The sequence below is a fragment of the Procambarus clarkii genome, chromosome 26 (genome assembly GCF_040958095.1).
Source record: "Procambarus clarkii isolate CNS0578487 chromosome 26, FALCON_Pclarkii_2.0, whole genome shotgun sequence".
Lineage (NCBI taxonomy): Eukaryota > Metazoa > Arthropoda > Malacostraca > Decapoda > Cambaridae > Procambarus > Procambarus clarkii.
This window is the reverse complement of record NC_091175.1, coordinates 11,631,305-11,653,634: the sequence shown is the minus strand read 5'-3', so window position 1 is coordinate 11,653,634 and position 22,330 is coordinate 11,631,305. Positions and strand designations below refer to the sequence as shown.

The following is a 22,330-nucleotide window of genomic DNA, read 5'->3' as shown; positions in this document are numbered from 1 at the left end:
TATATTTTACATAAATAAATGAACCATTGAGCCATTGAACAAGCCACAATTAAGACTAGCAGGCAAAGCTAGCCAGTTAGCTAGCTAACTATAGCTAGACTGTTTTGGTAATATGATGCTACCTAGTTAACATACCTTTCAGCCTAAATGGTGGTTTGTTCATTGTCTTTTTATCTCGTGTATTTATAACAAATATAGGTACAGTACCTGTACCTCATTTGGACATGCATGGGTGACAAGCTAACATCTCGTGTCTACTGAAGTTGGTAAAACTAGATTTCCTGCATTTTATTTTGTTTATTTCTTTTAAGAATGCATTACAGGTCATCTTATTACAGTACTTGTGTATTTTAACATACAGTAAGCTGAAAACTGTGTTTTAATTATTATTGGCAATAATACGTTGAAACTGCAACAAACTCGCCATATTTGGCCAACCACCTTATCCAGACAAATGTACACTAGCCCTCATTAATCTGGGCAAGTGAAGTTGCTCTGTATTTAAGTTCAGTAAATCTAGAGGATGAGTATGTAACTGGACAAAAAGAAATATAAATTTGAAGAGAGCTGCTATTAATAATATGAGAAGAAAATGTGTTAATACTGTTTCTTATTGTGTTTTTGCTGTGGATGTTAAGAAATGGAATTAATGAATGTGAGTGTTAGATGACTTGTAAATGTATATTCTCAAGTCACAATAAAGAATTGACAGGTATGTAGCATTTGATATTGCAGCCAATGTAATGCTAATGTTTGTATATTTATATGTGTTAATTTCCTAAATTGCATAACTTCTTTTGTACTTCAATTTCTGTAGAAATTAAGAGAGGCAAAGTGGATCCATTCCTTGGCTATCGTGCAGGCCGCCTCCGTGCATTAGTTTGTGGAGAGGAAGCCGCCACAGGAAGCTATCCAATACTCTGCTCCTATACTGGCTTGCTTACTGCTGCCATTAAGGTTTGTTCCTGTTTGGTTTGTACAATATATTTAATAAAATGCATATAACAGTGGATAAAAGTTTTTCTGAGGAGACACATTGGCTTGGTTTGTTTAGTTAGCCTTCCTGTATTCTTGGACTGGTTAATGTGTCAAAATATTATTAGTCAGTCTTCTAAAGGCATGTCTGCCATATATGTCTCGGAAGCAAATCCTGACTGTATGATAATTTTTGTAATCATTGCCATAAAATAATAATGTCTTTGGCAGGGAGATATTAGCAGTGGTAGTGTTAGTGGAGGCATCGTGTTCATGGCTAGAGAAGTTGCAGGCACCTTGTTACGTTGGTGTTACAGCAGCCAGGATGAAAGGGAAACTGTACTTGACCGCTGCTTAGCTCTTCTCCACCATACACTTGAAGGCTCCAACATGGGTGAGGTTTTCTCTTATTGTGATTTTATTTAGCATAGTTCTTGTATGACTGTTAAGTAATGTAGTTTACATACAGTACTTTTGAAATTGAAATTGATGGTAGGGAGAGTCATGGAAGGAAAGGGGTTGGTATGATGAAATCCCTGGTTTAGAAGAAGAAAATAAAACTAGATGCAGCCATAGGTCTATAGCAGATGCCTCCATAACCGAAATAAATTTGGGTGAATTAAGCTTTATAGCAGCCTGACGTTTGTTTTTATAACATGTTGGTGCATCACATGTGTATCTTCTAGTATTCTTTACCATATCAGTTATGACTCATATTTGTCTTATTGCTGCTTCATTATTGGATTATGTATATAGAATATCCACTTGCAGTACAGAATACTAGATTTCCAATGAAATCACCACTAACAAGTGAGAAGGTATGAGCAGCAATGCTTGTTGGCACTCGTAAAGGTGTCCCATGCATATAATGACCTCGTAAGTGCTTCTTATTCTGTATTTGTGGCATTATGCACTTAATGAGAAATTCATGTTCAGTAAAGTTTTATGAACCAAATACAGTATAGTATACATATTGTGTTATCAGCTTTTAACATGGTGTTTAGTGCATCATTGGAATGTGAGCACTGTGTTAAGTATTGTATAGTTCTGTGTAAATTTTAACTTATTCAGAATATTATTTCACGTGCAGAATTGTGCATGCCAGATATTACATAATGCTTCACTTGCCTGAAAAAAGGATAGTTCTTTTCACATAAAGAGTAAATTTCTTTACAGATTCTAGTGTGCGTGATCTAGTAGTAAGGCAGCTTGTTGACAGAAGCAGTGCTGGACAGACATTACTGTCAGTGGTTGTGAGTGGTGCAAGCTTGGAATCGGCCTTAAACCATCCGACGCATTCTCCCATCTCAACTCATGCACATAGATTAACTCGCACAGCCCAAATGGCTCTCTCCATTCTTCACAGGTAGTACACTACATGTGTTCCTTATTTTTACCACAACTTCAGATTTGGGTGTTAGCATGACTAGAGATTTTAGGTTTCCTCCATAATGATCTCATAATTTTAACTAAATTAATTAGGTATCTCTTATTAAGATGCATCATAGTTTTTATTGAATAAATTTTAAAACAAAATTTATGGGTCCATGAGATAACTGAAGAACACATCTGTATATTGCTATGAAACTTTCAAGATTTAGGTATTGTGGTGCAAAAGAAATCTCTTGTTGTTGAGCCATGAGTCTCCATGGTAATGGATTTTAGAGATACAGTATCTTTTAAATCATTGTAATTGGGGGATGGGGGAGATCTTGAACCATTGCTTACAAAACTATTAAGTGTGTTTGCTCTAAATGTGTATGCAAGCATTTAGTCTCTGCTCTAAATGTTGTATGAAAGTTTATTCAGATTTTTGTACTGAAAGCTATAACATCCTTATTATTTTAATGTATTATAATACAAAATATGAGCACCATATATCCAAAGAGTGGAAATTTTCTAGGCTGGTAGGTGAAGAGAGCAGCATGAGTGGCCTTAGTCAGCTTCTTCGAGCTGCTCCATCTCTGGGCGTGACACTGGGGGGTGGAGGCCGCTCACAGGGCAGTGGCAGTCCTCCACACCTGGCTCTAACTGTTGCCTTGTATGCTCACCAGCGGCTCAACCCTCGGCTCTCGTACTTGGCTCTTCGCACACTGACACGGTTTGCTCAGGTAGGAATTTTCACTTGAGATGGATCTTGTGTGAACTATCATCTTGGCTATGGTTGGCGAATTGGTGAGAGACTTTGTTTTCTTAGATTTGTTATTGATTCATGTTTTCACATCAAAGCAACAAATTCAACAATACTGTACAGTACAGTATTTGCAGTTCATCAATAAGCACTGCAGCAACCCCCGAACATAGGCACGTTAAGTTTTCCGTTGGTAAATGTGGGTTAACTCGAGAAAAATTTGGATTGTATCACACAGTATACAGTACAGTATTTCTTTTGCTCACACAATCAGGTACATCTTTGCAACCTTGAATAATTAGTCCAATCTGGGCATTACTTTTATTTGAATAAAAGGCATGTAGTTGAGATAAACAAGGAAATACACAAGGAAATCAAGATACACGCACACAAGGAAATATTGCAATGGGTGGTTATGGAAAACATGACATTCTAATTATTGAACTTGGATGATAAAAATAGTAAGGCAAATATGATGTCAGATATATTAATGTTAAATGATGTGGGGAGCAGTTCACAAGAAGTGGAACATACTCACTAGTATGCATTTTGTCACATTATTAAATCCATATGCTCACAGGAAACATAGAATATATATTGTCTGCCGCTTGGGCAGCCAATATTAGTTAGCCAATATTTAGGCAGCCAGCTGACCTAAAAACCCAGCCAATATTTAGTGTGTGACAGCTTTTGCATGGAAATGTCACCGGTTATTCAACTAAACAGTGGGAGATTGCATTTTAGATACAAATACATATTTGGAATTTTAGTTAACACATTGCCTAATGTTTCAGAAACTTGATGTGCCTTTAGTGGCATGTTTTGGAGGTGAAGCTGATGGGATTCGAGATGCTCTATTGCGCCGATTGGATTCAGCAACAGAAGATGTACGAGTCAAAGTGGCTCTGCTGCGCCTCCTAACAGCTTCTACAACTCGTCAGCAAGGCCTTACAAATGCCTTCCTCACCCCGCCTGAAAAGTTGCTGGACCCTCTAACTTCTCTTGCAAACCCATCGGTGCGTGCACATTGGTTTCCTATCTGTTATGACCATATTGATGTTTTGTCACCTGCCATATAACTAAACTTAGGATTGAATTACATTCAGAAACAGATGACATTAAAAATATATGCAGAGAAGTATGACAAAATTGCTGTAATATCTGAGTATTATGAACTTCTGTTATGAAGAAAGGGTAAGAAAGCTTAATTTGCATCTAATAAGTTTATATTCTGAAATGAATTGGGTACATTCTAATTTAGAAAGAGGATTGTTGGCTCGTGGAACAGATTGATGATTAGGATAATAGCCGTAGAGTCGCTGGAGGCTTTCAGCTGTACTGTAGTTAGATATGAATTAGTGTAAATTGGGTATAAATAGGAGTTGCTTTGCATAGACAGTCGATGAGTCACAATAACGTGGCTGAAGATATGATGACTAAACCACACGTCATAAGATTAAGAAACAAAGACGTTTTGGTCCGTCCTGGACCATTATCAAGTTGTGTGTTAGGTCCAGGATGAACCAAACCCACGACTTGATAATGGTCCAGGACGAACTGAAACGGCGTCGTTTCTTTATCTTTTGATGTGTGATTTGGACATCATGCTTTGCCTTGGCCAATAGACCTTGTTGAGCTTCTTTTCTTATACTTATTCAAATGGATGAAAGTATTTAAGAAGGGGATTATAAATAGGGATTTAAAAATATCAATCCAAGTAAAAACTTGTGACAATGGACTCAAATTAAGAGAAATTCAGATTTAAAACAGAAAAAAAATGTTTGGAAATTGTTCTTCAGATCTGTAGAACAAGTTAATGAGTAAGATCATAGAAGTAAACTTGCTGGAAACCTTCTAATATGGTTAAATACGTGAAAACTGTGGAAATATTTGGATATACGGTAAATGAGAATTGTCTCACATTGGCCAGTAGGCCTTCTGCAGGTTCTTTTAATCTTGTTTTCATGTTTATATATACAAACACTTGCCAACAAACATGAATAATTTAATTTTTTGTAGTTTATTACAATTTTACTTTCAAATTCAATTTTGGTCACTTTTTCTAAAAAAAAAAAAAAAAATGATAATCTACACTTCCATAACAAGTACTGCATTTTTGTTAACAGTTTTAAAATCTCAGCTGTAAGATTGCAATGTTTAGTTTTTTAACATAAGAATATTTGTTTCATAATTTATTTACATATCTGCATTGTATCTTTATCACTCTAAATAATGTCTGTGTAAAAAATATGCAACTATGATCTTCATACCATATTTCTATTCCACCAAATGTTGTTAAGAGATAGTTATAAACTGCACTAGCATGTTTCTAAATACAACAAATTCATGCATAAAAAAGGTTTGAATAAATTATTTGTATTGTATTTTAATGTGTTAGTAAAATAATACAGAGAGAATTTAGACTTGGTATGTAAACTTGTGATAATGATACCCTTACCTCGGAGTGTAAGATCATGTGTCGTGTTATTGTCTTGCTGAAATGTGAACTTGGTCAATTTTTATGGTAATGCTTATTAAAGATTACTTGAAGATTGTTTTTCCTACTAATAAGTTGGAAGATTTTTTGTATTTCATTGCTAATAATTTAGCTCCAAAATATTTTTTGATTGATACAACCTTTTGTGCATTTCATTCCCCAGACTAGAAATGAATCTGGACGAGAACTGGCCTTGGCAATAGTAGAACTTTTGGATGCCTTATGGAGTGAAAAATACACAACAGCCACAATGTACCTTCAGGATAAAGAGGTCTTCTGGAAGGCTTTGATTCATCCACTTACTACTGAACGACCAGGTCAGTAAGAATGAAAGTTCAAAGTGTGTTGATTTAACCTGTGACAATTTTTCATATCTCAGCAGTATGTGTGTGTTTAATATTATTTTAGTTTAGAATATGTTACAATCACATCACAACTCAAAACTATCATTACTTTATCTGTCTTGTTATATATATCAATATTATATTGGTTAAAGATATTAGGACATTTTTCACTTTTAAGCTCTGGTCTTAGATACAACATCGCATAATTTAAGTATATACACACTTTACGCAGGAAGTCGTATGTAGTCTACTATTGTTTCCTTGATTGTTCCTGATTTAGGACTTCAGCAGCCTTTGGCTGCTGTTGGGATGATGATGGGACTTTCCACCCTTTTCTTGTCATGTTTGTTTCATTTGTCTGGTTGGCTGCATGTGTTTTGGCTGCTGCCTTCACTGTTCTCTGTTGCAGAAGCACTGCTTCCATCACAGGTGGAAATTTCTTTGCTGTGGGTTTGCCCACAGATGTCCTTAGTTGGGGTTCCTTTATGGATCTCCTGAATGTGGGTTTGAGGTTTTTCGTTTCCTGGGTTTTTCAGCCTTCCTTGCTTCTCCTTGGTATTTGGTTGGTTTCGGTGACAATTTTTCCTGGGAGCCTTCTGTTGGCCATTTGTTCAGGGTTTCTCAGGGTGCCATTCTCTGCCTTTATGTTACTCTTGTCTCTGCTGCTCGAAGTTTCACTTCTTGGGGTTGTGTTTTCCCTTGGTGTTTTTTTGTCTGCTTCCCTTTTTGGATCTGCAGTACTTCAGTTGGGCCTTGTTTTCTGCATTCTGGGTTTTGTATTCGGCCATTTGTCTTGTGGTTGGTTCTTCTCCACTTCTTTCTCTTGTGGTTGGTTCAACCTGTAGGTTGTGTAATGGGGCTCCTGGTTGTGTTTATTGATTGGCAGTTGTGATTGCTGCATGCCTTCAGTGTCTCTGGATGTAGGGTTATTAGTGGTCCTCCTGGGTATTGACTGCACTTAACCCTGTCGCGTATTCCATGCTCTCATTGTTCTTTTGTGGCATGTTGTTCTTCTTCAGGTTTTCTTCCTGAAGCCCTTGTGTTTAACTGTCACAGCCCACCAGTCACCACTTATATTTTTGTGTAAGTTTTCCTCATATGTTCCTCTCTTTGAGCAAATCATTGGGAAGCTACCAAGGAGGCTAGTCCAGAAATATAGCAATGATTGTAATGAATTACAATTTTCAGAACAGCCTCTCGGTTGCTCCCCATTCACACAGTCATTCCTTCTTTCTTCTGGGATTTGGTGGCATATTGAACTACTGTATTCCTTAAAAAAAGGGCAGTGGTGTTAAAACTCGAATGGCCATACTGTAACGAACTTGGTCATAGAATGACATTAATACCAGTAGTTTAAGGCACATCACTGAGCTTTTGGAGAGTCACAAGGCAAGTGCAGCTTCACTGCAAAGCTCAGTAATAAATAAAATTTCTTGCATATATTTAGTCTTGTTTACACAGTTATATTTTGACATGTTTTCTGCATCATTTGCATATTGAAATATTAAGAAGTACAAATGGTTTCCAGTAAATAAAATTCAATTATTGTTATAAAAAATGATTGAAACTGAGCCAACTTTTTTGTGCAATGGAAGTCTGGATGGTCTGAATGAGTGCTGGTCCCAATTAATTTATTTAAACTGATACATATTGTACAGTATTTTTGTAGAAACAGTAATTCGAGTTAAGGTTCAGATATTTGTTTATATACAGTATATATCAATTATCTGAAATGTTTATATATTTTCTTAAATTCTAATATATAAATTATTGTTGTCTTTATACGCACTCTCCACTTTATATTTACCAGTTTTGCCTTCATGTATATTAACAATTTCTACTGCCTTCTCTAACTAAAATTTTATACTGTCCATGTAATCTATTTGAAATATAAACCTACTTGATTCATGGTTTCTTTTGTATTCTTGTACAGGGGAAGTGAGTGATGCAGTGGTGGGTCACACGTTGAAAGTCTTCGCACGACACTTGTTCTTATTCCCCAGTGGACACACACCCTCCACATGTCTCAAGTCTGCCATGGATCAGTTGTGTAACTCTGACACAGGCACCATCTGCCTCTGGTCTAAGGTGCAAGAAAGTGCTCTTATTGTATTAAGGCTGTCATGCTACTTTTTCTTTTGAGAGTGTTTTCAAATATACTTAATATTTTAAGAATTCTCTATAAAAGATTAAAAATTTTAAAGACATCATATTACAGTACTGTATTTGATATAAATAACTTCATATGGTATATCTTTTCAAATTACAAAAGACCCTCTCTATTTGCAAATTTTGAATATTTGTTTATCATCATAATTTATATTTCCATAGACATTTCATCCATACCTTTCTGAGTTCTTAACAGTATCCTGGAGTGCTCTTATTTTGTACAGTATTGTACCTGTTTGCAAGAACTAGGCTCTAATTGTTAAATGTATGAGTAACAGAGATTTGGGGGGGGATTTTCTGCTGGGTTATCTTGTTTGTAGTATAGGAGTTAATACCATATTTCCATCATATAAGATACACCTGTCATAAGTTTGTTTTGTGGAAATAAAATTTGTTAATAGGTTTCATCATACATTTATTGTAAGTGATTTTCATGTGGTTTTGCAGAGGAAAACATACAATTTTGTATATGCATATGCAATATATATTCAGTTTTTGGTAAACCAAAAACATGCATCATATCCATTGTAAAATACAGTATTTCTTCACTAATGTTTTCAAATCATTAATATAATAAAGCCTCTTTCCTCTCCAGCACATCACTATGAGCCTAGAAAGTGGATCCGGCTCCAATAAAGATGTTCGTGAATTATTGTTACCAGCCTGGCGTGACTTCCTGGTTGTGCTAGTAGCCCGAGCTAAGTCTTGGCTCACTGATCATCAAAAGGTATGTGTCTGTGTCTGTGTAATTACCTAAGTGTAGTTACAGGATGAGAGCTACGCTTGTGGTGTCCCGTCTTCCCGGTGGTGTGTTTGCTCTGACATGCTCTGTGCCTTTTAAAGATGAATTATTCAAAGATATCAAAAGGATTTAATTAGTTTTGAACTAACTAAAACAACACACTACATATTGGATGGAATTGCATCTTCTACAAAGTATGTATCACTGTTGTAGGAGTAAAGAATTGGGACCTTAGCTTAAATACGAGTTGTGTAATTAAATGGAAAGTTAATTTGAATTTTTTCCCTAGATAGCAAACCCTTGTTTGTGCATTGAAGATTGTATCCATCTATCTCATCCCTACATTTTTGTAACTTTGTATTTAGCAATCTAGCAATACAGTATTGCAAATAGTAGTTTTCTTATCAGTTGCTGAATTAATACCTAAATATTATTATTATATCAATATCTTGTATGTTTTCTTTTAGGTGAGCTTGGCAAGTGACATTCTTCATGCCTTGATTCATCAATTAGAATTGGAGACAGCAGATGAGCCATTAACAATTCTGTTGGCTGAGCTATATTTATCACTTGTCAAACATTGTGGGAAGTAAGTTATCAAGTTTTGAGGGATCTAACATTTGAAATGTAAATAATTTTTTTACCAACTCCCACACTTCAAGTGACATAAAATGCGTCTAGGATAGGGCGAATTGTCATTACTCTCACTTCATTTCAACTGTGGGTTTGGTTGCTTTCTCAGTCACATTATTGTGACTTATTGTTTTCAAGGAAATATTTATACTTTATTTTGTAATACTTTTGCATCTGATATATCAATAATTTGTATTTATTGCTACATAGAGGGAAATATTCCCTTGCATCCTTTAGCTATGCAATTATATACTGATATCAATTTTTTCATATTATAAATTACTTAAATGAATAATTTGAAGCAATATTTTAATTGATGAATAAATTAGTAGTGCTGCTTATAGAAAGTCAATCAAAACATTACTTACATGTATATTGTATTTTGCATTGCAGGCAGTTAGCAGAGAAGGCAGATGTGTTTATTAAAATAGGGAAGCTGCTTATGCTGGTACAGGGAGCTGTGATGTCAACACCAACCCACTGCCAGCTCCTGATCTTAGGTGCTGCACTAAGAATGGTTACATTGACAGAAGTGTCCCAGCAATCACAAGGTACCCATTTAATTTTCTAAAAGGCATTCTATAATTCACAGGTTTTAATGAGGTATCACTTTCTACTGCTCTCTAAAGTAAATTTTGTTGTATGCTGTGAACTGGCTCATGCTCAGTTAGGCTGGACAACTTCTGTACCATTACCACATGAATCCTTTCAAACTATCCATGTGGGCTAAGACATGGTACTAAGGAGTCAGAGAGTTCCTTTCAGCACTGAATGGCAGATGGTAGCTCAATAATAACAAATCACACCTCTCCAGAACACTGCTGAAATGACTGCCAAGAAAGCCTTCTAGTAATCACTAGTCAGCTCAGCATTCTTTGTCATATAATGCATTGAAACTGGTGACAGCTTTGACCTCCACCACTTTCTCACATGTTCCAACTGTCTTCCACTCTGTAAGTTACTTCATGAGAGGTTCCACTCAAAGTAGTCCAGTTGGCTTCATTCTCAGCTCATAATTGGGGATCCTGGGTTCAGTTCCAGGGTGTGAGGGAAATGGTTGTGCAAATTTCACTTCACCTAATGTGCCTATTCTCCTAGCAGTAAATAGGTAGTAAATAGGTAAAAACTTTATATATATAAATATATAAATCTAAATATATATATAATACAGTACAGGTATATATTTTCTATGTACATGATCAATAATTTTCAGAAATCCTTGAATATGAAATGTCACCTCAGAAGTGTGCTTTTAATGATCTGTAATGATAACTAGACAAAATTATGATGATAAAACTCAGATTAACACTATCAGTAGGTATACTGCTGATAAAGGTTAGCTAGAACAAACACTGGTGGCATTGCTAGCCATTATAGCTAGTAGGTGAGCGAGGCAGGCGGTATCCCACAGATAGGCAAATTGTTGACAGCTGTTGCTGCATTAAAATGTCAAATGCCTGGTCTTCTTGGTGATTTGATTCTGCAAGGCCAGGAATTCTTCGTGAGATGAGGATCCGAGAGTTTATTTGTGTAGTGTGATAGTCACTTCATGACCATAAAACTATTTTATTCCGTTAATCAGACACACAATCTAGGAAGTCTGTGAAGTCCTTCCTCTAGAAAGTGATGTGGTGGAGGCTGACTCCATACACAGTTTCAAATGTAGATATGATAGAGCTTGAGAAGCTCAGGAATCTGTACACCAGTATATTGACTGTTGAGAGGTGGGACCAAAGAGCCAAAGCTCAACCCCCGCAAGCACAATTCGGTGAGTTCAATCATGATCACATGATGGATTGGGATAAGTTACTTAGTCTTTGTATATCTAAGCATTATTAAGACCTTGTTTTGGCAGTAAATTAATTTCAAGTTAACATGCTTCCATTTATTAAAATTTTTGTACTATTCAAATTCGTAGGTCAGGTACTGGCATTGTTGAGTCCTGTGGTGGGTCTAGTGCAGCAGCATGGTAGGCTAGCTGGGCCAAAGACACACAGTTGCACGTCTGCAGCAACCTTAGGTCTTGCTACGTCCATCTTACACCAGTGTCTTTTGCGATGTAATGAGGAGACTGCCCACCAGCATCTAGCACATTCTCCAGTTGTGCACGCACTACTTCACGCTGTAGAGATATATATGAAGGTACATACCGTATAACCACTTTTCTGTGGGAAGCCCCTATGGCTCCCTGGAGCTATTGGACTGATATGCGATATATTTATCTGGGGCATTAATCAATGGAGTTTACCCTATCAGGGACCATGAGCCAGAACTTGGCCCTTCTCAGAGAGGCAAGGGGGAGGGGGGGCCCTTCTCCTTTTCTGGCGAAGAACGAGACATAGGCTTTCCGAAGGGGCCCTTGGGTCATTGATGCTTGGTTGGTCAGGTCAGGGGGTGCATCAAGTGTTGTCTAGTTGCGGCTGTTCACTGTTGTCTGCTCGCCTTGGCCTTCGTGGCCAGGGACGTGCTTTGGATTGATTCAGTTTTCTCGTTACCTGTTCCAGAGCTCATGTCTCCCAGGTCGTTTGCAGGGTTATTAAGTCTAGCCAGCCTGCGGTTTATCCTCATCCCATGACATTCATAAGTTTGCTGCTTTGGCTGCTGTCTTCGGCAACATGTCTTGGGCTGACATTCGGGTGTGTGGGGATTTTGGAGGTTGAATGGGGTCCTGGCTGTTTGTTACTTGGTAAACATTCCTGGTCCTGGGCGTTCGTGAGTGACTTTGGGTCACAGGTTACAGCCAATTGTCTTGACTTTGAGTTGAGCGCTTGGCAGCTGCCTCCTGGGTAAGTCTCTCTTTTACTTATCTTGGGGTATGTAGCTCCAGGAAGCCAAAGGGGACTCTCCACAGAAAACCAGCGTTGAATGTAATGAAAAGCCATTTTCTGGGTTAGCCCCAGAGACTCCCTGGCACCCTCCCTCCCTTCGGTCTGCGGTTTCGTTTTGCTTTTGATGCTCAGCCTCCAACCTGGAGTGTGTGAGTATCCGGAGCGTGGGTCCAGGGCTCCCCCTTCCTCTCCCGGGTGGTGGGGCTATGCGGGCAAGCGGCGCAGCGGCGGTAGTGTGACGTTTGCTTGTTTCCTTGAGAGTTGCAGGAGTTCTGCCTCTCAGTTCGGTTTTTGGTTGCAATTTTTTTTACCAAGTAGAGTTTGTTATACAGTACCTTCCTTTCTGGGTGCCTAACCCCGGTCGATGGCAGACAAGGAATACCCCCAACCACAAGGGTACTTTCCAGAGGCCATTGCTCCCTTGTCTCTCTGAAGGGGCCAGATTCTGGCTCATGGTCCCTGGTAGGCTGAACTCTATTAACTAATGGCCTAGACTAATATATTGCATATCAGTCCAATAGCTCCAGGGAGCCTCCGGGGTTCACCCAGAAAATTGCGTTTCATTACAATCAACGCTGTTTTTTTTTTTATTTTTTTAATAATAAACAAATAAACCCTGTTGACTTTTTATTTTCTAAATAATGGCTCATACTAAAATAAAATGCTAAAACCATTAATTGTAGATTAGCGTGGGCTTTTATTATTTGTTCATAACAGAAAATTTTAGGAATGAATGTTCTTTAATGTTTTGTAATTTTCTAAAATTGTTTTTGCTGTACATACTTTGTAATAACATGAGCTTCATGGTACTACTGGAACTACTGTATTGCAATGAGATTTTTAAAAATAAGTTTAACATGCAGTCCTTGCATTGCTCCTCTCATCCAAAGACATTAACTGAGTGACTGCCTTATTGGCTTCAGATGATTCTGATGAGCCTGGTTGGTTAGTAGTCAAGGCACTGATGAAGTGTATTGACTACCTCGGAGCCTCGTTGAGTGTGCTGAGAGCTTAAAAAGGTTAAAAATCTCTACCCTACAACCCCCACCCTCCTCTCAAGCACTCTGGATGGCCTTTTAAACATGGAATAATGACTGGGACTGTTTGCCTACCTAAGCTTGCTATACAGCAATGGGAGGGAAATAAGTTAAGGAAATAAACATAAGACTTGTAGAAATGCACCAACAGCTGTGGATGGCAAGCATGAAGGAAAACAACACAACTGGTCCACTGCCAATACTAATTGCACAAGCACTTGTATGTGAAATTGCCATGCTCTATTAGAACTCTATTGAGTTATTTAATAACTATTAGAGTTAAGAATGATTTATTTGTAGCTTATATTCACTTTATATTTTCAGAATGGGGAGGAAGAAGTAGTAGGAGAATTGCTACGTCTACTGGCCACACTCTCCCGTATTTCACCGTTCTCAGAGGAACTCTCCACACATGCACTTTCATCTACATTAACACTTGTCATACCCCCTTCAAAAGTAAGTAAAACATATAAACAGAATTTTGGACTAATATTTGTAAAAACCTTGTACCTGTATTATACATTACTGAATTATAGTATTTTAGAGAAAAATAATTAGAGCAGAATTATTCCTTTCAGTGTACAGTACAGTATATATTATTTGCTCTGAAAATACAAATGCTCAGTATCAGTAAAACTGACCCAAATAAATGATGAAGCTGTGAAATAATCCTGTATGTTTTATCTTTAATGCTTTCTTCTCTTGACAGACCAATCTACTAAGTGAAGTTGTGTGGGCAGTGGTATGGGGTGTTATGCGTGAGGGTGTTGGTGGGGTGGAAGGTGGGGTGAATGTGGCTGCGGTCCACCTTTCTGCACTGTGTGGGTCCCTTGCAGCTCCCTATCGACAACCACGCCTTGCACTAGCAACTGCCGCCCTAGTGACAGCACTCACTCCTCATGCTTCATTATGGACTGTGATGCATCCAGTGTCACACTCCCAGCTGACAGCAGCCACTACTCGTTGCATTCACCTGACGACACACTTGCTCTGCACGCCTAGGGTTTGTATTATTATTGTGGCCTCACCCATTGAAGCCCACTTATGGCTTTGAGTTGGATTGGTGGAATAGAAAATCCTTCTTTCATGTATATTGTAAATGCATAAAAAATTACAAAATTGCATTAGGAATAGAGTATAATCTAATAATATACATGTATGATTGAATAATATACATCATTCATTTGAATGTAGAATTGTTACTTGTTATTATTATTGTTAGGCAAATGCTGGGTGCTAGTTTGCCATAATTCCTAAATATAGCATTGTAAAACTTAAATTCATTTGCAGTTTTTTATCAGTATTTGTCTTATATATGAAATCTTTAAGTACCTTGATGTAGACAAGTAAGCCCTCTTGAAATGTGATGTTCATTACTTGGAGAAACATATGTACACTTTTACACCAGTTTTCATGGGTGTGTGGTAATAAGACTTAGGATGCACTTGTTGTATATGGTCAGTGAGTAAGAACCTCAAGTTTGGAGTTGAAGCTGTAATAACTCTGGGTCAGTATTTCAGGAAGCAACTGTAGTCTTCAGATATATGTACTAAGAATTTGGGCAATTAAGCTTCTAAATGTGGGATAAGACTTAAAGATTTTTCAAAAAGGGACAAAGTTAGCAGTGAAACTGCTTTCATTGTTACTATCACTTCAAAGTGATTTAACTGTGCATGTAAAATTTTTGCCTTGCCATGTTATGGTGACATTTTCTGCCTCCTAGCATTCCCAATATCTCTTTTGGGCATCATTCTTGTAGCCAAAAGGTCTGACACACTTAGCACCCACTGAAGTGATTCCTGATCACACATAAGATTAACTGCTGTCTTTTGTGAGGTCTAAACTGTCTCAGTGAGAAATGTATGTATCGAGTAGCAAACTTGACTACATCCTGCAGAATGAAAGCAGTAAGATGAGCAGTGAGAGTGAGGAACCATGCCATGTTGGGCTGAATGGTTCAGCCGCATGCAAAACAATTACCAGTGCCTGGTACTTACCTATCAGTGACTATGAGGGAGTCGGATGTAGTTCTTCATGCCTTGCCTTCTAGTAGTTTATAAATAGTGCTAATTACTTCTGTCAATATTAATGTTTTCACCATTTTATCATTTTTCTTTTATAAAGTTGAAGATAGAAATGGTTTCTACAACCTCTTCAAGGCATTCCACTTGCCAACCACCCACACAGAGAAGGAGAATTTCCTTATACCTCTCCGACTGAATTGCGTGTCCAGCTTCCACCATTGTCCCCTCGTTCTACTTATTATTAATTTAAATAGGTGTATATGATGTACTTGTGGATACAGAATATGATGAAAATAGCTCATTTTATGGATTTAGTGATCCAAATGATAGTGGTGTGCCTGGTGAGGAATGAGTACAGATATTGTTTGATGTAGTATTCGCCAGGAAACTAGTAGACAGAAGAAGGGAGGTAACATAGTAACATCACAAAATTATGACATGCATTGAGGAGAGGTCTTGGATTTTATTTAAATAAAACAAAGCTGCCAAAATTGTTTACGTAAATTAACTGTTGCAAAAAAAAGAGAATACAGTAGAAGATAAATTGAATAAAGTAGATGAAAACTTAGTGTAAGCAGAAGCTTTGATATTTCATACAACAAAGTTCCACCCATTAGAGTTAATGTTTACTAGCACTGCAAATTGTTACCATACTTAAAAAATTATATTATCTAGTAAAATCAGAGAATAAAGTAAACTTTACAAAAAAAGAATATTTTTTATTAAAAAATTATGGTAAATAAGTTCAAATTTGGACACAAGTAGATTGTCATCTCATGTTAATAATAAGAGTTGTGTGGCTTGATTGACAGGTTGTACAGATGGAGTTAAGTGGAGAGAAAAGTATCAGCAGTTCTGCAACATCATCATCTATATCTGCTGTCTCTGATCCTTCTACTATGTCTGCTACAGCATCTATTACTGCAAATACAACAGCTGTTCTCAATCAAATGTTGCAAGTTAGTTCTCCAAATTCTAAAATATTTATGTCCAACATATCATTTAAATGTACTTCTGTTTTCTAACCTGTTATCCAAAAATGGTAGTATTTACAGCAGATATTAGTGGAACGTACAAAATGGACTGTTGTACAAAAAAGACCCATGTTTTGTACTATTACTTTTATGCTTATCAAAAGCACATGCATACACTAAATTAGGCCTAAAATAGGCCTGCTGCAGGAGTAGTTCCTGGGGCAGCCCTTCAAGTTCTCATACATGAGCTCGTGCCTCTGGTGCTTTACAACCAGCAGCTCCGGATAGATGGGACTTGACAGCCAGGAAGGCAGCTCATCTAGGGGAAGGAAAATCCCAATCTCAAACCTTCATTGCCTCATGACCATACCCACTTTTGGGACAGGGTTCAGGAATCAACCTCAAGGAAAAATTCTGAGTTGGAGCCCCTGAGGCAGTTCATTGTTGACTTCAACCATATTCTGGCAGCTCCTGCGACAGCGCTGGAACCAAGCACATTGGTGTTTGCCTTTCCATTGCAACATTTCAGCATCGTGGAGACCTGCTGCATGGGTAACATCTTCTTCTCCATATCAACCTACCCAGGCTTTACACCCTGGAGAGAACACACCACCCTCCACAAGCAGAGCGCAACTCCATAGTCTCCCGAGACTGCAGGATGCCTCCTACTACTGTACTTATTCTTGAAATTTAACTTTCTCAATCACGATTCCACTGTATGCCTACCATAATTATTATTATTATTAATGAGTTAGTACAGAAATGTTATCATAATGCTTAAAGAATATTGTACTGATTTTATGTATGTACAGTACTTATAATATACAGTATAAATTTTATGAAAAAATAGTTAATTTTAATGTGTAAAGATATGATGAGTACAAATTTTGATCTGCAGGTGTTGTGTGCTTGTCTTGGTGCCATCCGCTCATCAGGTCCTGACTTAACGGACCTTTTATGTGGGCCCGGGATAGATGTGGGAGCATGGATGCTCTACTTCCACCCATCCTTCCGTCCAGTCTCTGCTTATGATCCAAATGCTCAGCCAAGCCTGGCTTCACTGACATCTGTTCTTGACCTTTATGACAGTCATGCTTCAAAGGCAAGTTAAATATATATTGTACTGGTTAGATATTACTACAGTACAGTATATCAGAAAATTGCAAGTTTTAAATACCTTCCTGAATGTATGATATAGTTTTTACTTCTTGAAACTTCTTGTGAGTGAGAGAAGACTGAAAAGTAAATGTGGACAAAAAAAAAAAGTTATGATGGTATAGAGAAAAATAAATTGTGTGTAATAGATGTGAATGGTGAAGTTTTTGAAGTGATCAGTCAGTTCAGATACCTGAAATGTGAGATTGATAAAATAGGAATTTAAGGTCTTATGAAGCAATTGGATGCTGCTGAGGATGACTCCTGGCTTGTGGCGGTGCTTGTGTATCAGTAATGCTAGTCGTGTAGTGTGAATAATATAATGAATGGATAAGTGATTTTTCTGGAGGGACTGAATGGTGACTCCCTGTAGCTAGCTGCACAAAGATAACTTCACACACGAGTCACATCAGCTCTAGGAGTCATTAATAGTCTACTTGAGACCAGAGCCAGAACCTAGTCCCCTACACAGAGGCACAGGGATCAAGAGATTCTTAACGATCACCCTCACCAAATGAAACATCCAGAAGTTCAGTGAAGCAAAACATACAACTGCAAGGTTCACAGAGAAAAGATTAGCAAAACAAACAACTCTGCAGATGATCTATTTGGTAATTAATTTACCCTCCCCACCCTAGTTACAGATGGCCACTGCCAAGTAACACCCTGGGAGCTGCCGGCTCCCATGCCAACACTGATGATGTCCTCCTGTGAGGACTGCTGCTTGAGTTGCCAGGCCTTCCAGGTACCAACATATTCTACATAAGTGTTTTCTGTCCCTTGGACTCTGTCCTATGTGGGGCCCATTTGCTTGAGTATCATTCCAAGATTTAGTGTTAGCTTCATTTGTGTGTGTTTACAAACCTTCCTTTTATTTTTTAGGCCAGCCTACTGTGAAGGGTGCCTTACTCTGAGTAGTGCAAAGGTCATTGACTCCTTGTCAATGACCCTTGCACTCTGAGGTTGGGGGCATTTTGGGGTTTATTGATTAATGGGTGCACTACGGTTCACATGCTTGTACATATATGGCATGCCACTGATGTCCTTCGTAGCCACTTCTGTCCTGAAGATTGCATTTGGTGCATTTTTTGGCAGACATTCCTAGTGCCTGCCAAAAAAAATAAGAACCTAGTGCCCCAGTTGGACCAGGCTTCCAACTGACCATGTGAAATTACCCTTCTCGCCTGGGTCAGCAAAAAGTCACTCGACTCCTCTCTCTCCACCATGGCTGGGGAACACTTGAGTTCCAATGAAGACTTGTATAACTGGCTCTGATTGATCAGGGACAAAAAGTCCCTGATCAATCACTGCTCTCTTATGTAACAACCCTTGCACTACAATTGGCCTACCCAGCTAGAGGGCTACCTGTTCATAACCAACAAAGCAGACCTAGGTCCCAAACCAGATTCAAGATTGCACTGTTTCATGCTGATTTATATTTTGTTGTGCACTCACTTAACACAGCTTAAGACAGTCGTGAAATTCCCTTATCTCGCACTGTAAAGCTTTACAGTTATCTATTTTGCTTTGCTTACCTTCTGGATATTTCCTTTGGTGAAGGTAATCATAAAGAATACCCTGCTCTCTGTGCCTCAGCAGGGGGGAGTGACAAGTTCTGACCCTGGTTTCCGGTAGACTACAGTATTAATAACTCCTGAGGCTGATATGACAAGTGTGGAGCTACAGTATCTCTGTACAGCTAGCTACAGGGAGCCACTGAAGCCCAACTAGAAAGAGGCATTACATTACATTCAACATTGGCTTTTTACAAAAAGTTGAATTAAAGAGGTTATAATTCCAACAGGAAAGTCGTGGAGTGTCTCCATGCCGCGGCGGTGCACCCGAAGTTGGCCTGTGTATGCGAGTATTAGCTACATGTGCAGAGCAGGCCCTGTTACTGCTTCTCACACAAGCTACACTAGCTTTAATGAGTCCTGAAACCCCTCCACGAGATGCAATTCGAGTTCGTCATGGACTGGCCGATGAAATGGTATGTTACTCTTCTGACTATTCGGTTTCCTATAGGTAATTGACATACATTTTGTTTTTAAATCTATTCAATGAGAAATCTATGACAAGGATACACTTAGGTAAATAAATGCTAGTCAGTACTGTATAACTGTTGAACCAGTTGATGTAGTTGGTCGGTGTATGACAAATCTTAGCCCCCTATGCTATTCAATTTAATTTGTAAGGTCTTCTTATAGTACAGATACTTCCTTCAAGAATTGGTCAAGACTTCTTACATTATTTATTAATTATATGAGATCTTCTGTTACACAAATTTGTTGTGTACAGTAGTGCAAATAGAATTTATCTTCAGTATATTTTTGTTTAATTGGAACTTTTTAAATTGAAGTTAAATTACTTTTGTCTTACTATACTACTTTTTGTATCTGACCTAAACTGTACTCAGTGTGCAGGTTGTTTAATTATAACTAACATATAAAATCTGTCCTGCAGAATTCATTCTTCATGCGATGGTTGGGTCGACGGCCTGTAGTCTCTCCTCTTCCATCCACTAGCACAGGCGTGTCTGGAGTCAGTAGTTCGGTTCAAATTGATTTAACGTACCTACGCCTTGCCCAGCAACTTATAGGAAGACTTGGTGCAACTAAATGATAGCCATATAATTTGTATCTGGTTAATTGAAAGCTTGTTCAAAAACAGAACACCTCTCCAGACAATAGAGAAAATCTACTGTTTGTGCATTATTATAGTACAATTTTTTAAATATGTAATTAAAACTTTTTTGATATATCTGGTTTGAATGTGTTTCACAAGTAAGGTAAGAAGGATTGTTAGGAAATATGCAGTCCTTTTTTAAAATGGAGTTAGCATCAATGAATTGGAAGCGTGATAATTTCTTCATGCACGATAGCCTCTAAAAAGTTTGCAGAAATCAGAAATCTTCTTGTTCATAAATATTAATGAATGAAATACAATGATGGTTAATAACACACAATAAACACTTAACACATCCGCCCACACCGGTGAGCGTGCCCCAACCCACCCCAAGGTGGGCCTGGCATATCCTCGGAGTGCACACCCACACTAACATATGTAATCTTTCCAGTGTTCTGACCTCAATTTTCGAGCTACGTCATTTATCTTAATATCAAAGTGTTCACAATCTAAAGGCATGCATTTTGAAACTAGTCCCAAAATGATTGGATGAAAAATATCATTTTAACATATTTTAAATTTTGATGCAAAATGCGTTACCAGTGGATATCCGTCAACTTATTTATTGACGCAGACTACGTCGCCCCTGGACGAAAGTGTTAATAAAATAAGAGATGATTGTGTTACATGGCAGTGTAACAATCATCTGACCTACCTCTGACACTTCTGATGCCTTTATGTATTGTTTTCTCTGATTTGGGCTGTAAATACACATCATTATTTTCCTACATGAATGGAATGAAGAGCGATGGACCCAGAGGATAAAATAAAAGAGGCATTAATTCATCATATACACACTAAACATCCTCATGTAGTGCTATTTACCCCCTGTCAAGAAGTATATTGAAGGCCAGGTGAATGAACATTGATCAGTTCAGTAATCTGGCAAGACTTCATGATGTCGGAGAAGTTCACTGACTCGAATCCCAACACCTCTCACCAGTGTGAACAGGTATGTGGATTAAAAGCATTTCCATTTATTCTTTAATTCATTTTGTGGGAAAGCAATATGAATAGATATTGAGAACAAAATAGGAATGTGAAAATGGGATATCGAGTGCAAACAAACTGTAGAATAGAATATGTTTAATTAACAGGGTAAGAATAACCATTTAGTTTTGGGATTAGGTTTCTACTGCTAATCCCATTTCTGGGAGGGGCTCCCTTCAGTAACTCCCCAGGTTACTTGCTTGGTTAGCTCCCAAGCCTAAAGCATCCCACCTATGGGCCTATTCAGGACCAGAACCAGAATCTGACCCCTTTAATAGAGGCAGGGAAGTCTGAGGATATTCAGCCAAGGCACTCCAAGCATCTGTATGGCAGTATATGGCAATCCAGACACAAACTATGTAAACACTTGTTGCTCAAACCGCATCCGTCTAATTACCCAAAACTACCCAAACGTACTCAAAGCTTCCTAGCATTATGTTAATGATGATAATATAACCTCGCCGACATCCTATGGCCTCTCGTGCCACTTAGTTTCGTCTAATTTCGCTATAAATTTATATTACAGTATTTCAGAGTAAAAATATGTTTTTCATGTTCTACATTCAACACCAACAATATAGTGAGTAAATATATCATATTTATTAATTACTTACCTAATGCTAGGATGCTTTGGATAGCTTTGCGTAATTAGACGGACCACTCAAACCCACCTGCTAGTTACTTGTCTCGCCATATGGCAGCCTTGTAAACTGACTACCTTGTTGGCTGCCCCTAACAATCATTCACTTGGTGTGGTCGAGACAACAACTAGTGCCCTGTCTGCCCTTTATGGCTTCATTTTAGCCAAGTGTTATCAGGGCATTAATGTCACTACGGTGGGAATTTGGGGCTCAGTAACCTGTTGTCACGTGTTCACACCCAAGAACTGAGTAAACATTGACTTACCCTTCTCTCCTCAACTCTGGTGTCCTTCAAAGTTCCCTTGCTTTCTCTTCTTTATCTGGTTCTCAGATCAAGTTATTGTAATACTCTCTCTCACTTAGAGCTTTCATAGGAACAAGAACAAACAAAGTTATCTAACAGACACACATTTATTACACACACAAGAAAATAAAAATATAATGACTTGATGGTACTTTGGACGGGGTCTCCAACTTGCAGCTCTTACCTTAGCCACAATCACCT

General features: G+C 38.0%; 1 protein-coding gene across 2 annotated transcripts in view; it reads left to right on the top strand.

The window, feature by feature from the left end:
• The window catches only part of Nup188 (nuclear pore complex protein Nup188), a 32,885-nt gene extending 12,618 nt beyond the window's left edge, over positions 1–20,267 (top strand). For both annotated transcript variants that reach the window (XM_045740127.2, XM_069331908.1), the window contains exons 12-28: positions 818–957; positions 1,207–1,369; positions 2,152–2,341; positions 2,879–3,086; positions 3,901–4,122; positions 5,767–5,920; positions 7,881–8,035; positions 8,712–8,843; positions 9,326–9,447; positions 9,885–10,042; positions 11,410–11,633; positions 13,681–13,812; positions 14,066–14,359; positions 16,193–16,339; positions 17,253–17,456; positions 19,314–19,499; positions 19,973–20,267. In XM_045740127.2, coding sequence (XP_045596083.2) covers positions 818–957; positions 1,207–1,369; positions 2,152–2,341; positions 2,879–3,086; positions 3,901–4,122; positions 5,767–5,920; positions 7,881–8,035; positions 8,712–8,843; positions 9,326–9,447; positions 9,885–10,042; positions 11,410–11,633; positions 13,681–13,812; positions 14,066–14,359; positions 16,193–16,339; positions 17,253–17,456; positions 19,314–19,499; positions 19,973–20,131 — 2,990 coding nt within the window. In that variant the 3' untranslated portion in view covers positions 20,132–20,267. The remainder of the gene's footprint in view (positions 1–817; positions 958–1,206; positions 1,370–2,151; positions 2,342–2,878; positions 3,087–3,900; positions 4,123–5,766; positions 5,921–7,880; positions 8,036–8,711; positions 8,844–9,325; positions 9,448–9,884; positions 10,043–11,409; positions 11,634–13,680; positions 13,813–14,065; positions 14,360–16,192; positions 16,340–17,252; positions 17,457–19,313; positions 19,500–19,972) is intronic.
• Positions 20,268–22,330: the final 2,063 nt, after the last annotated feature.